This window comes from Solanum tuberosum, unplaced genomic scaffold, assembly GCF_000226075.1.
Source record: "Solanum tuberosum cultivar DM 1-3 516 R44 unplaced genomic scaffold, SolTub_3.0 scf00026, whole genome shotgun sequence".
In the NCBI taxonomy this organism is placed as follows: domain Eukaryota; kingdom Viridiplantae; phylum Streptophyta; class Magnoliopsida; order Solanales; family Solanaceae; genus Solanum; species Solanum tuberosum.
Window position 1 is genome coordinate 499338 of NW_006238952.1, and position 12539 is coordinate 511876.

Consider the following 12539-nt stretch of genomic DNA (forward strand, 5'->3'; position numbering starts at 1 on the left):
AAAAGTCGCAACTCTTCATAAAAGTCGCAACTCTTCATAAAAGTCGCAACTCTTCATAAAAGTCGCAACTCTTCATAAAAGTCGCAACTCTTCATAAAAGTCGCAACTCTTCATAAAAGTCGCAACTCTTCATAAAAGTCGCAACTCTTCATAAAAGTCGCAATGTCACAACTTTCCATGGAAGGGGAAGGTTGGTTTCGGAAATAAATAAATTAAAAGGTAATTCTGATTTGTAATGGCGTCACGTAGGTGAGCCTAATGTTCTCTTTTTTTTTTTTATATATATATATATATATATATATATGATATATGATATGATATGATATATGATTCTTAATATAAATTTATGAAATAAATATTCATCGGATAAATTTATTATTTTGAAAGTACTTTTTATAGAAAAATATTAGTATTACATATAATTTATTATTATTTTTTACTACATATGCTTGGTATACGCTTATATATCTGAAATATACCATGTATCTTTATGGTATAAATATAATTTATAGAAAATTCATATATCATTGTTATATTTTTTTTTATATAAATTAACTAGATAAATATTCATGGTAAAAATTATTATGACAAAAACACCTTTTGTTAAAAAAAATATTTATTAAATATGAATATATATTTCTAATATATACATGGTATAAATTCTTTATATGTAAAATAAATTATTTTTATTTATGATATAAAATATAGTAATTTGTAGCAAAGTCTAATTGGGGTGAAATAAGAATAAAGCACAAAAATACATCCATATTCATCCAGCAGCAACAAAAATGATACAAAAGTGTAGCATTCATGAAATATTTTCATATCTCAACCTTACTGAAGCCGAAGCCTAACCAAAACCAGAACCAGAACCAGAACCGCCGAAGTAGCATGACGGCGCAACACCAATTCAGACAAGGAAGCTTTTCCGTTATAGAGAAGAAGGCTTCATCTATGGCATCACTGACGGAAGAATCACATCTACCCAAATCTTTTATTTACTTACAATTCAAAAAAATCACAAATCTAGGGTTTCTGGAAACATAGATGGGTGTTGTGCAATTTGATACAACTAAAAATCAATTTGTGGAAGCGGTTGATGATTTCTCAATCAAATTCTGGGATATGGACCATCTTCGTCTTCCAGTAAGTTTTATTTTGAGGTTCACTGAGAAAATTGTGGTGTTGTGTACACTATATTAAACTGATATTTCCTTTTATATCAATGAATAAATTATTCAATGCAATCCCTCTAATTCGATTCATTTCTCTATTTAGCCTGTTTCTGCTAATGAAAATGTGATAAAGGTTTTGGCAAACAATGAAGGTATTAGCTTCCAGGGGATCTGGAACTAAATCTTAGGATTCCATTTTTTTCTTTACACAAACATGACCAGGTGTCCTTTGCTATAATATCACGCAGCCTACAGTAAATCCAATATCTGTAGCATCAGCACACAAATTCTGGATTTGCAGATAGGTGGCCTCTTTTGTTGGCATCAGTGGAATGGTTTGTAAATTTAACTCCCAAAGGTGAGTGTCTAGCCTCCTCCAAAAGGTGTGTGCCTAGCCTCTCGCCTTGCTGCTAGGTGAGGCAGACCCTTGTTGGCTTTTTGTCGCCTTTCGCCATCCAAAACATTGAACGTTGGCTATGGTTGTGAATATTTCACGTTTTTGCCTGATCTTTATGAACTTGTAGCCTCCTTTTTATAATTTCGTACGTATCAAGAAGTTGTTGAATTATAGTAGAAACAATACAAAAATTAAAATAGCATATATCTTCCTTAGAATGAATGCTTAATAGACTGTTGTCAAGTTAATATTACACATATGCAAGAAGTGTTAGTAATTTATGATAAACATATAGTTAATAATTACTGAAATTAAAAAAACAATAATTAATGATATCTTTACAGTCTAAATGGTGTCTGCCTACAAGTAAATTACATTTAGATTTTTTTTTACCTCTTCTCGTAATCTTAGAATCAAGAAAACATGAAGGGATATTTGTAGAAATCCTTTAACTCAAAATTATGCAAAAAAATAGAAAGAAGAAGTAAATAGCTAAAAAATGAGATGCAGTTTTAGTAGTTTCAAAAAAAAAAAGTGATACATTTTTAGTAGTAGTCATGATTGTGAATGGACCATGCAACAAAATTGCTTGAAGACATACAATCTACAAATGATGAAGTAACAGCAAGAGGAAACATTTTTACCAAATAACAGAAGCAGAAAACCTAAGAGATAAGAAAGTAACAACAATTTTTTTTTGTGTATTTCATGATTCCAAGTGAACCAAACATACCTTCACCACAAAAAGCTTTATTCTCAGCCCTTTTTTGTTTGTAATCACTACCCTTAATAGAATCGCATCCGGTGACCAAGATAGAGAAAAGAGACAACACAAAATTAAGAGCCAAGCAGGAGGAGAACTCATATCCTGAATGGAAAGATAAGCACAACACTGTTGGATCACATGGTTCATTTACAATCAACTTAACACTAGCAGTTTCATTTGCTGATAAATGCCACGGGACTTGATCATGTCATATTGTGCACAAAGGCGATGTGAGAAACATTGAAATTTCCAACCCTAAAACCTGAAGGAGGACAAGCTATGGTTTAATGTGCATCAGTTGGTATCTTCAATGAAGAGTCTGTTATCTCATTTTATACATGTATTGTCTCCTATATTATCTCATTTTTTATTATCTACTATGTTATCTCACTTTATACATGTATTATCTGCTATGTTATCTCACTTTATACGTGTATTTCTGCTATGTTATCTCATTTTACACATGTATTATCTGCTATCAATATGCTCAATGGAAAGGTTTCCAAGTATTGAAAATGAGATAACACTTACAATTAGATATTTCATGAATCAAGAAACTTGGAATTTTACCTTTAGTAACTCTGAGATTGAAGCTTCAAGGATCTGAGCTTCAAGGATCTGCACTGTGATGATTCACTAGTTTCAGTGAGCTTTCATATCTTGGATTTGTCATTAGGTTTTTCATTAATCCGGGTGTTACATTTATTGCATCCAGTCTTACAAAGCCAATAGAATGTAAAATACATATTAGTAGATGAAATTGATATGAAAATCGGACAAGATTTCTTTGTGTATCCTCCACTTTTAAATAAAATGAGTGTCTATTTATCTATCTATCTTATTCTATAAGTAGGAAACCTCAAACTTAAAAGTTACGGCAACAACAAACATATCCTGTGCAATCCCAAAAAGAGGGGTCTACGGAGGATAAAATGTATGCATACCTTACCACTACCTCTATGGGTAGAGAGGTTGTTTCCGATAGACTATTGGTTCAAAAGAAAAGTGGATTTTGAAACATGATTATATAAGGAAATAAGAGAGCAAAAGAGATACAAAGAAAATATTTGACTACAAATAAGGTAATGAAATGAAGTAATTATTGTTAAACAAGAAAACCCTAGAAATTGAAAAGGAAAAAAGAAGTTACATGAGATGCCATTGATGGAATTAATTCAATAGGCTTAAAGTTCAACAACTTTAGGGTTCCAAATTGAACTTTAAACCTGTTGAATTAACTCCATCAATGGCGTCTCATGTAACTTTTTTTTTCTTTTTCAATTTCTATGGTTTTTTTGTCCAATAGTAATTATTGTGTTTCATTTCCTTATCCGTTATCATATATTTTCTTTGTTATTACCGTTTATTACTATTTGTTGCTCTATTTGCTTTGTATCTCTTTTGCGCCCTTATTTCCTTATAATCGTGCTTCGAATTCAACTTTTCTTTTGAGCCGATGATCTATCGATAACAACCTCTCTACCCCCATAAGTATAGAGTCATAGGGGTAAGGTCTGCATACATCTTACCCTCCCCAGATCCCACTTTGTGAAATTGCACTGGTGTGTTGTTGTTGTTACTATTTACAGTATTTAGTTTGAGAGGCTTCCTACTTATAAAAAAAGATAGATAGATACTCATTAGGTTTAAAAGTGGAAGACACACTAAGAAGTCTTGCGTGCTTTTCATGTCAATATCATCTACTAATATGTATTTTTTATAGACCCCGAATTAATGAAGAACTTAATGACAAATCCAAGATATGGAAGCTCAAAGTAATTAGTGATCCGTCACAGTGTCGGTCCTTGAAGCTTCTTGAGAATCTTGGAGTGACTAAGGTATAATCCCCATGTCTCTTGATTCATGAAATATCTAATTGTGTTTGTTATCTCATGAAATATCCTCCTTCAGGTTTTAAGGTTGGAAACTTTAATATTTCTCACAACACCTTTTTGCACAATCTGAGATGATCAAGGTGTGTAACATCAGAACATGCCATCAGCAAATAAAATTGTTCGTGTTAAGTTTAGTGGAAATGAACCATATGATCCAGCAGTGTTGTGCTTCTCTTTTCATATGAGTGTGAGTTCTCCTCCTGTTTGGGAGGGAAGGGGTCTTAGTTTCGCGACATCTCTTTTTTCTATCTTGATTCTATTGAAGTGAAATTAAAATTTTAAAAAAGGTGATCTTTCAGAACGTCATGGGAAGCTTAAGGCCTCCTAAACGAGGTCTAGCACCTACACATTATGTGTTCTAGTCTCTTTTCTTTTCCCTAATAGGTTTTTCAACTTATAGTAAAGAAGAGTTGATGATCATTTTCTGCACCTTCAGAGATCCTTCTGTCTTTATCCTTATAGATTGTCTAGATCAGAGCAAAAGGCCGCTAATGTTTGTGCGCAATGATTTGACAACTTTAATGGTGTCCAACTTTGGACTAGCAATAGTAACTAAACGTCTGCTTGGTATTTCAAGTTCACATCTTAAATGCTTTCTACTGAATTTTAGCCATGTTCCTTCCCCTTACCCCACAATTTGGAAGCTGTTGTATCTCTGTGACTGCACAACATGGATGTGAGGACATTGTAATCAGGTATTGAACAGAAAATTTCACAGTGAACTCTTACTAGGAAATAATGCTTAGCTGGAGAGTTTGTTTAGTTATCAATATTTCTTCCCTGGTTTGTTTCAACTGTGTTAGTTTTGATGATTCAGTTTCTGATTATGATTCAATTTGCTTACTCCAGATATCAAGGTTAATATATACAAACTCTGGTGATGCCATCTTAGTACTAGCATTGAATGCTATTAACCTGCTTTGGAAGTGGCTAAGAAATGAGCGCAATTCAAGGGGCAAGGTAAATGGACACCAAAATTGTGGCTTTCCTCCATTTTGTACGGAAGTGATTATGAGGATTGTGTCAATCTTTGTTTAGGCAACAACCAGTGTTTCACCAGTACTGTGGCAACCTTCAAGTGGCATCTTAATGACAAATGATGTGCAAGAACCAAACCATGAGGAAGCTGTCTCCTGCTTTGCTTTGTCCAAAATGCTTGCTATGTGATATCAACATCTGGTGGAAAGATCTCCTTGTTCAACATGATGACGTTCAAGGTATAACAAGATTGTCTTCTTTTTATTTCTACCCTTGACTCAAAGATCCTGTGCTGAATTATTATCTTATGGATGCAGAGAGTGAGAACTTTCATGCCTCCACCTCCAGCAGCAACTTATATTGCCTTCCATCATCAAGATAACAACATCATCGCTATTGGCATGGATAATTCTACCATCCAGATATATAATGTCCACTGGATGAGGTATGATAAAGATAAAGACGAAGTTTTTGTTGTTATTGGTAGTCATCTGATTTCATGTTTTGGGCCAGTTACCATATGTTGTTATATAGTAGATGTCAATCTCTTGTTGAAGGTTAAAAGCAAGCTTAAAGGGCACTCTAAAAGGATAACTGGCATCGCCTTCTCTCATTTGCTCAATGTGCTAGTTTCCTTAGGAGCTGATTCTCAGGTTAATGACTTATATGCTTGGCTATCATGTAGTATTTGACTTACTTCTCAGTGTTTTGTAAAACTATTCTCACAATAATTTGGAAAATATGTGTGTGATAGATTGCTTTATTTTCTCCCAAAGATTGTGCATATAGTGCATCATACACTCTCCATCCTATTCAATGTTGAGCCAATCGAATAGGCATGGGAATTAGAAGTAATTTCGCTGCATGTCATATTTGACGATGATAAAGGTAGATGAATAATAAGATCCTCCCATGCTCAAAATAAAGCTGAATGAATTCTGGTTGTTTTGAAAATTTTGAATTATCAGATATGAAGTTGTTTTGAAAGTGTTTCAAGCATTTTGGAAGACACCAAAATCTAAACTATATAGCCTACGGATGAGCTGAGTATATTGCAGGTTATCTCTTTTGCATAATCTCTCTGCAGTCATGATTAATTTTTGGATTTTTAATGTCTTTTACTGGTAACAAATGCTAAGCACATCCACATCTCAAATGATCATTAATCTAGAAGAAAAATTCACTCTGCATTTCTGACACTCTTTAAAGGGGTTATTATTTATATTTTTCTTTGCTCTTTCTTATCCTTTTGTATTCATCAACATCATCTGCTTTTGTACAGCTGTGTATGGAGCACTGTTGGGAGGGAAATGCAGAGGGCTAGATCCTTGCAGCTATGGGGGTGATCGATATCTCAATCAGATACCAGAGCACAGTTTCATCAGGATCAAACTCATTTTTTGTTGTGCATGAGGCACAGATTGCAATATATGAAACAACAAAGTTGAAATGTTTAAAGCATGTAAGTCCTCTCCCGGACTACAGTTGGTTATTAAATGCCGTCAGATCTCAAAAACTAATACATTATATCTATTTCTACAGTGGGTTCCGCGCTAACCCCAATTTCTCATGTGATAGCCAGCTGATACATGCCAGTTTCTTGGATGCAACTGTGTGCATATTCACTGCAGGGCACCTCCATATGCGATGCCGGTATTATTCCTTCAGCTTATTTTTCACCCAGTATGAGGTATTTTTTGCTGCCTGCTAACTTGTTTACTGCTTTAATTTAAGATATTCTGCAATCCACTATTGAAGACAAAAAACGTCATTTTTCTTATTGTTAGATTTTCGTGACCTAGAATAGTGAAATCGGTATCAGAACAACATCCAGTCCTGAAGTTTGAACTGCAACTCATCACGGGAAGGGGGGGAAAACCCTCAAACTTGGCAATTGGTAAAAAGATATTAATGGGCTAACCCATCGGTGGCCCCCTAAATTTGGCACCAACTTTCACTTAGGCACCTCAAGTGGGCAATGTTCATTTTAGACACCTCATGTAGGGTCTCGCTGTGTCATTTTGACACTTTTTGCTGACTAAGCACAGTACGTGTGCTACACGAATTTTGAGCGCATCAGAGACTTTTTTTGTAAATATTCTGATTATTTTTTGTAAATATTTTCTTCTCCTTCTTCTTCCTTGCTTTCTCCCTTCCATCTTCCCCACCTTCTACCATCCTCCATCACCACACAACTTTTTTAAACTCTTTGATTCTTCCATCTTCTTTGAAAATCGAATTTGCATCTTGATTCATATTCAAAAACAAAATCGATTTCAAGGGAACAAAAAAAGAAATCAACTTCTTTCAAATGGAAAAACTGATTTACATTCTTACCTTCTCCATTGAAAATTAAATTGATTTCAAGGAATAAAAAAGAAATAAAGAACAATCTCCAATGAGAAAAAAAGAAATTTATTTTACATATCCTTCATTGTAAATCCCAATCGTAGTAGCACAAGAAATCATCTTCTTTTAAATGTCATATAAAAACTTTTCGATTTGGTATGATTTCCCTTATTCTCCAAAACGTATTTTACTTTGTAAACTAACCTATGTTCTTGCCTTTTTGATGGAGAAGAACAGATGAAGGGGAAGGAGGCGCAAGAAGAAGAAGAAAAGAGGTGGGGGTATGGGGTTTGGGATCTTGGAAGAAAGAAAAAAAGAAAGTAAAATTGAGATTTTAAAAAATAAAATAAAATTTCCACGTGTCACATACCAATTAGTTTATTTTTCCACATAAGAGGCGTCTGGATGTACGCACTTAAAATGCGGTTTTGAAAATATAAAAAGTGTCAAAATGACACAACGAGATCCTACATGAAGTGTCTAAAATGAACATCGCCCACCTGAGGTGCCTAAGTGAAAGTTGGTGCCAAGTTTAGGGGGCCACCGATGGGTTAGCCCGATATTAATCAATGCATGGCTATGTTTGAACATAACATACATTTAAGGCATACAAGAGGACTACAAAATTCACTATTCTAGACCATCTTTTAAAAAAAAATTGGGATGAATGTTTCAAAAGAATTTCATTTTGCAATCATGTATTTGTAAAATCATGTTATTACAATGAAGTGGGGAGGGCATCTGATTGCTAGAATTAACATTTCTGGCGTCACTGGAATATCCTCGGAATGCTATGTTTCAGGCGTTTGATTTTTGGAACTTCTCTGCATCCCCGTGTCCATCCAATAAGTAAATTTATGTGTCTGATATCCTCAAGAAGTAATGTCAGGATACATAGTCAATCACCAAACAGATTTCATCTCTGATATTTGAAGTAATTCTTTCAATAACCTTGTCATTTTTCTGCAGCAGTTCAAATATCCACCCAGTTGTTGCAGCACATCTAGAAGATCCAAAGCAGTATGCATGAGGTATGTCAGATGGTAGTGTTCATGTTTCCGAACCACTTGAATCTGAAGGCAAATGGGGCGTCCCTCCACCACTTGAAAATGGTTTTGCAGAAGGTGTGCCAGCAATCTGAAGGCAAATGGGGCGTCCCGCCACCACTTGTACCCCGCCACCACTTGAAAATGGTTTTGCAGAAGGTGTGCCAGCAATCTGAAGGCAAATGGGGCGTCCCGCCACCACTTGTAAATGGTTTTGCAGAAGGTGTGCCAGCTGCTCCATCTAGTGGAGCTTAAAGCTTTGATCAAGCACCAAGATAACAGAGAAGCCATTAAGCAAACAGACGGTCTTGGTCTTGTTGGATCTTACCCAAATTTCAGTTTCAGATGGTCAAAACATGCAGTGTACTGGTCACAGCTTAAAATTTTGACTTGGTATTTACACCATGTAATCTAATGAAAGAAGTTGTATTTCTATTTATGAATATACAAGGTATTTATACAATTATAGGGAATCCTAGAAAAGGAAATCAATCAAAACAACTAAAAGAAAATATTCTACAATAACTCTTGTTATTCTGTAATATTCTACAATTACTCTGTGATTTGTTACCATATTCTGTAACACTCTCCCTCAAGCTGGAGCATAGATATTGATCATGCCCAGCTTGTCACAAAGATAACTAACTCAAGTTCCATTCAATGCCTTGGTGAACAAATCAGCTAATTGCTCTCCCGTTTTCACGTAGCTTGTGAAAATCAGTTTTTCCTGAATCTTCTCACAAATAAAATGACAGTCAACCTCGATGTGTTTAGTCCTTTCATGATACATCGGATTTGAGGCTATATGAAAAGCAGCCTGATTGTCACACCAGAGTTTTGCTGGTGTATAGTTCTTCACTCCAATTTCAGATAATAGATGATGTATCCACATAATCTCACACGTAGACAGTGACATAGCTCTATATTTAGATTCAGCACTAGATCGAGATACAACACTTTGTTTCTTACTTCTCCACGATACTAGGTTCCCTCCAACAAAAACACAATAGCCTGTTGTAGATCTTCTATCAATTTTGGATCCCGCCTAATCAACATCAGCAAAACACTCTACGCGAGTATGACCATGATTGTCATACAATATGCCACGTCCAGGAGCTCCTTTCAAGTAACAAAGAATTTGTTCTAAAGCTTCCCAATGTTTGACTGTAGGCATTGACATAAATTGGCTAACAATACTTACTGCAAAGGTAATATCCAGACGAGTCACAGTGAGGTAGTTTAACTTCCCAACTAACCTCATGTATCTCTCAGGATCATAAAAAAGATCGCCATCATCTTTTATAAGATGCACATTGAGGACCATTGGAGTAGTTCAAGGTTTGGCAGCTAACTTTCCAGTGTCTGCAAGCAGGTCAAAAATATACTTTCTCTGAGATAGAAAAATTCCCTTCTTGCTTCTATTTACTTCTACTCCTAAGAAGTACTTCAACCGACCCAAGTCCTTTGAGAGAAAAGATCCCCGCATAATCACTTCATGTGATGACAATGTCATCAACATATACAACAAGTAGGATAGTGCCAGCTACGGAGTGTCGGTGGAATTCAAAATGATTACATTTGCTCATTTTCAGTCCAAACTCCTGAACTACCTCACTAAACTTGCCAAACCAAGCTCGGGGACTCTGCTTCAAGCCATACAAAGACTTCTTCAAATGACAAACTTTTTTATACTCCCCCTGAGTAACAAAATTGGGTGGTTGCTCCCACCATTAGCTAACATAGAAAGAGATTCCCGGATAGTAGCAGTCTCTATGTGAATCTCTTCCCGATCGGCCAGGCCGAATCGGGGCACCACTTAGGATGAGAATGGCTCAGCCCACATGCATCATTTGATGAAAGCACTCCAGTTACCTCCGATGATTGGTTTCTCCATATACACTTCCTCTTGAAGATCACCATGAAGAAATGCATTCTTGATATCCAACTGATGTAAAGGCCAATTCTCAGAAGCAGCTAGGGAAATGAATAGCCGGACAGAAGTGAGTTTGGCCATCGGAGAGAAAGTGTCTAAATAATCCACCCCATAAGTCTGAGTATAGCCTTTAGCCACCAGTCTGGCCACAGAACCATATGGATTGACTTTAACGGTGAAAACCCACTTATATCCCACTGATTTCTTGCCCTTCGGTAAATCCACCAAATCTCACGTGTGATTTTTCTCTAAGGCATGCATTTCACCGAGTATTGCCTCAGATCATCCAGGATGATGCAAAGCCTCCTTGACTGTTTTGGGTACAAAGTTAGAGTCTAGAGAGACAATCAAAGATCTAGATGCAGAGGATAAGTAGTCATAGGAAACAAAATTAGCAATGCGATATGTGGATTTGCAAGTATGTGTACCTTTGTGAAGAGCAATAGGGAGGTCAAGATTTTCTAAAAAATCAGATGGTGAAAGATATGATGATGAAGGAACTGGCACATGACATGTTTCATTGGTCTCTCTCTCCTCGAGTAAACTTGAACAATTGGAGGTTTTGCTAGCACAGACGGAGCAGGTTCTAAAGGCACAATTGGTGCTCAATAGAAGAACTAGAAATTGAGGAACATCATTTGATTGTTTTTTCAAAGCGTGGGTAACTTGATAGACTAACCATTCATCTTCCTCCAACTGTCTAGTAGAAACGGGAGGTGCATAGAAAAATGGGGTACTCTCTGAAAATACCACATCGGTTGACACCAAATATTTTCCAAGTTCAGTAGAATAACACAAATATCCTTTTTGAAGTCGAGAATATCTAAGGAAAACACATTTCAATGCTTTGGGATCCAACTTGGTGATAGATGGTCGAACATCTCGAACATAACATGTACTTCCAAAAACCTTAGGTTCCACCGAAAAGAGAGACTTGTTAGGAAAAAGAACACTATAAGGCATGTTACCAACAAGCACACTAGATGGCATTCGATTAATAAAAAAACAAGTTGTAGAGACTGCATCTTCCCAGAACTGTTTAAGTAAATGCCTATCCTTCCTCTCAGCAACTTCATTTTGAGATGGTGTATCAACACATAAAGACTGATGGAGAATATCGTGTTGTCTCATGAATGACTGAAACAATTCTGACATGTATTTTCTGGCATTATCGCTCTTTAGCATACGTACCGAAGCACTGAATTGAGTTTTGACTTCAGCGTGGAAGGCACAAAAGTGAGTAAACACTTCAGAACGACTCTTCATAAAATAAATCCAAGTTATTCGAGAGAAATCATCCACAAAAGTAACAAAATACTTATGCCCAGTTTTGGAAACAACAGGACATGGTCCCCAAACATCAGAATAAACTAATTCAAAAGCTGACCCAACCCGCTTATTAACCCTTGGATCTACCGAGATGCGGTGGTGTTTTGCAAATTGGCATGAGTGACAATCTAAGGAAGAAACATTTTGGAATTGGGGACAAAGCTTCTTTAACATAGGTAATGAAGGATGTCCTAACCGACAATGTGCTTCGAATGGAGACACAACACAGGAGTAGGCACCAAATCGAGGCTCCCATTCATCAAGAATATAAAGATCGTCAAATATCTGCCCCTTACCAATTACTTGATTTATCGTAAGATCACGAAACAAATAATGATCGGGAAAGAATGAGATATAACAATTAAGGTCTCTGGTAATTCTACTGACAGAGATACAATTAAAGGCCAACTTTGGTAGACTTAATATAGATGACAATGTGATAGTTGAGGTTGGTTTAACGGTCCCTGATCCCACAATGTTACAAGTTGAACCATCTGTCACAGGAGAAAGTGCTTTATGTGATTGAAAGCTAGAAAACATATTAGAATTACCTGTCATGTGATTTGTGGCACCTGAATCAATCACCCATTTATTCGATGAGGAGAAAAGACATGTTTTCCTTGACTCCGCAAATGTAGTAACTGAAATGGGTTCCTTACGTGATTTTTGAA

At 36.0% G+C, this 12539-nt stretch overlaps 2 protein-coding genes across 11 annotated transcripts in view; both read left to right on the forward strand.

The window, feature by feature from the left end:
• Positions 1–8726, forward strand: part of LOC102581018 (protein TOPLESS-like) — a 30780-nt gene extending 22054 nt beyond the window's left edge. Inside the window, exons 24-28 of one of the 10 annotated variants that reach the window (XR_001472733.1) lie at positions 5769–5864; positions 6180–6269; positions 6494–6673; positions 6754–6901; positions 8530–8726. The gene's annotated coding sequence lies outside the window, so the exon portion shown is untranslated. Of the gene's footprint in view, positions 1–5768; positions 5865–6179; positions 6270–6493; positions 6674–6753; positions 7109–8529 lie in introns of all 10 variants that reach the window. The other 9 variants (XR_001472728.1, XR_001472726.1, XR_001472727.1 and 6 more) reach the window with 9 other exon arrangements.
• On the forward strand, positions 764–5619 carry LOC107059559 (protein TOPLESS-like). Its single transcript, XM_015306172.1, has 4 exons — positions 764–1146; positions 5083–5193; positions 5272–5450; positions 5529–5619. Exons 1-3 carry the CDS (start codon positions 1048–1050, stop codon positions 5398–5400), a joined length of 339 nt encoding a protein of 112 aa, XP_015161658.1. The 5' UTR covers positions 764–1047; the 3' UTR covers positions 5401–5450; positions 5529–5619.
• Positions 8727–12539: the final 3813 nt, after the last annotated feature.